This window comes from Lottia gigantea, assembly GCF_000327385.1.
Source record: "Lottia gigantea unplaced genomic scaffold LOTGIsca_39, whole genome shotgun sequence".
NCBI lineage: Eukaryota > Metazoa > Mollusca > Gastropoda > Lottiidae > Lottia > Lottia gigantea.
Window position 1 is genome coordinate 1,678,160 of NW_008709333.1, and position 3,070 is coordinate 1,681,229.

The window sequence follows — 3,070 nt, forward strand, 5'->3', positions numbered from 1 at the left end:
GTTGCCCGAATTCATGTATATGAGATCCTGGGGCATTTACTGTCTCGAGAGATATTCGCCCCCACTTAGCGCGTGTTAATTAGGCCCGGGGTCGATCTATTTGACGTTAATTAGATAATACAGTTCATTTGTCAATATTGTCCCGGCAAAATATAATAACTCGGGCTTAATTTGATTAACCCCTGGGAAACTAGGACGTAAAACTCTACTTCATTTCATTAACCCCCTCAGGCCAGTGGTAAAATTTGTTAAAAAAAAGTATGTTTTCCATAATGATGGGTGAGGAATTTATTTGAAACACGTATCAGCAGTATGATATTTTTGTCAATAAATTATGTTACTATAATTTATAAGCTTAGAACTCATTTTTTTTTCAAGAGCGCAAGTTCATGCCTGCTTTACGGGCCTTTAGACACTCAGTATATAGTTATTTTTAGTAACATTAAGAACCATGACGTAGTCAAAGGGGTTTCCCCAAGAATGCAACATGGTAACCATATCACGTGATATGTATAAGGGAATTCCGAGGTAAACAAAAGGGAGGAACGCTTGCAATGAACATGTGTCCATAGAAATATATTTTGGAGAGATCTATGCTTATGTTTATGAACGCAATTCGTTAGCAAAACTGTCAAAAGTATTCGTAGACGAAACAACCCTTAAAACTCTAATGTGGAACGGAGCCATACCCATAGTCGTGGCAGGATAACAAACCATCAAACATAAAATAATGGAGCTTCATCCAATTTTAGAACTCGACACAAAACCAAACGACAATTTGTGGTACGTTGTGTCAGCTTTAGGGGACTCTCCCTCCATGAGAGTTGGTCACACATGTACTTTTGTAAAAAATATAAGCGGGGGACAAGGTAGAGTGTATGTGATAGGGGGTGCTAATCCCAGTGGATCGTTTGGTGAAGTGTACATACTGGACTTGGAAACGTTAACTTGGGACACATTGGATACTCCAGGATTTAAGGCACGATACGAACATGTTGCTTTCATTCCTAAAAGTTATCCAGATAAAATTTATATTTTCGGAGGTGCTGATCAAACTGGAAACCTGAATGACGTTCAAATCTTGGATCTTGTTTCTAACGATTGGTCGACTATGACAGTTCAAGGAACTCCGCCATCACCAAGAACCCATCATACAACGGCAGTCGTTGGTAATAAGCTTGTAGTGTACAGCGGGGGCCATTCTGGTGCAGAACCAGTCGGTGACCGAAAGGTCCACATCCTAGATGTCACTACCTGTACATGGTCTGCTCCATCATTTAACGGGGAACCACCTAAACCACGACATGGTCATCTCATGCTGGCTGTCGGCAAAAAAGTCTACGTTCATGGAGGAATGGCGTCTTCAACATTTTATGATGATCTTCATGTTTTGGATTTTGAAAAAGGAGCCTGGTCAAGCATCAAGAAGAAAAAGACCAGTCCGTCTGCCCGAGCAGCACATGGTGGAGTTGTGAGCGGAACTGATATTTATACTTTCGGAGGAATGAACAAGGATGGCGCTTTAGACGAGCTTTATAAACTGGACACAATAACAAACACTTGGTGTCAATTAAAATTAGATGGTCCCCCTCCAGCTTCGAGACTAGATTTTGGAATTTGTGTTATTGAGATAGAGAGAGACCTTGCAGACGTTGAAAATACTGCCATTACTTCAGAAGGTGAAAATACAAAAGAATCAGTGGAAAAAGTACAGCCCCCTAATGGTAGTGGAGATGTTCAAGAAACTACAGATAAGAACTCAGCATCAGAAGTCACAAATCTACCAGACGCCTTGGAATCCTGCCAAATTCAAGAACCACAACTCTGTTTGAATCAAGCCGACTTGACCAAAATAGCTGAAAATGGACCTCAACCTGAAATGAAGACTTACAAATTATGTTTTATCAATGGTGGAATGGACACACAGGGAGAAATTTTTGACGATTCGTTAGGTTTCTGTTTGCCAATATCATAACAAATGATACATTTGGTAAACACTCTTGGTGATTTCCTCACCTAAAAGTAGTAAAAAAGTAGGATGTGAAACTTCATTTCATTATATTTTCCCCTGTTCATTCATCTACATTTTTAAGACTCATCACATTTTGTGGACACTGTCTTGTTATGTTTATGTATGTTGGTTATATTTTGATATATATTAAATATTTTAGGCAAATGATTGTTTTAGTTTTTGAGTTACGGACATTGGTTTGGCTGAAATATGTCAAAATTGGCTTGTGAACTCAATAGAGTTAAACTTAATTCTGATACTATTGGTAGAAAGTTGATCCACTGTGTACAGTAATAAGATTTTACATGAATTGGCTAACCTCATTCCACACTGCATGACATTGCCCATCTTCATTATTTCTTCCAATTAGATCCGAACCGTTACAAGTCACATTAGGTTTGTCAAGGCGAAAGAGATGGTTAAATTAAAAATTAATTTACTCCAAATAATGAAACCTTAAAAATAATAAATGAATAAAGGAATAAACCTAAGCAATTTTTTATAGACCCCTTTCAAATTCAAGAGGAATGAATATATTATAAAACACTCCCACCCCCCTTTTCTCATGCAACATGCTATGTTTAACTTGGATAGCTGATTTTGACTCTAAAGCAGAGAGCAACCATTGATCTGAAATGTAGTTATATGCCACCAATTGTTGGCTGGGTAACAGCTGACAAGTTAATTGCTAGTACTTAGGCTGGTTAGTAGTATTCCAGCTGAAAATAACTAAGATGGTGCTACAACTGTTCTTGGCACAATGGCAATTTTCTTTGGTCACATTGCAGACAGGCTTCTGTTTCTTTTGAATATTATTGTAATTAGAGATGGGTTTCCTTGTGTTTTAGTATCAAGTAAACTATTTGATTAATTGGTGTTTCTCATGAATTATCATGTATTCTTAATCATATCATTATGCATATCATTAAAAAAGATAAACAAAAAAAGACTTTTTGACCTTTCTTGATCGGTCACTCATAGGAATCCTGCTAATTCTCTTCTAATTTAGCTAATTATGAATTAATTATGGACATGTTAGACAAACTGGTATTTTTCCAA

General features: G+C 37.3%; 1 protein-coding gene across 1 annotated transcript; it reads left to right on the forward strand.

Annotated features, from left to right (window-relative positions):
* Positions 1-730: 730 nt before the first annotated feature.
* On the forward strand, positions 731-1,975 carry LOTGIDRAFT_121915 (hypothetical protein; the record flags this gene model as incomplete). The annotated part of the gene is made up of 2 exons (XM_009059480.1): positions 731-1,727; positions 1,857-1,975. The coding sequence occupies 2 exons, from the start codon at positions 731-733 to the stop codon at positions 1,973-1,975; spliced, it is 1,116 nt and encodes a 371-aa protein (XP_009057728.1).
* Between the last annotated feature and the right edge of the window lie 1,095 nt (positions 1,976-3,070).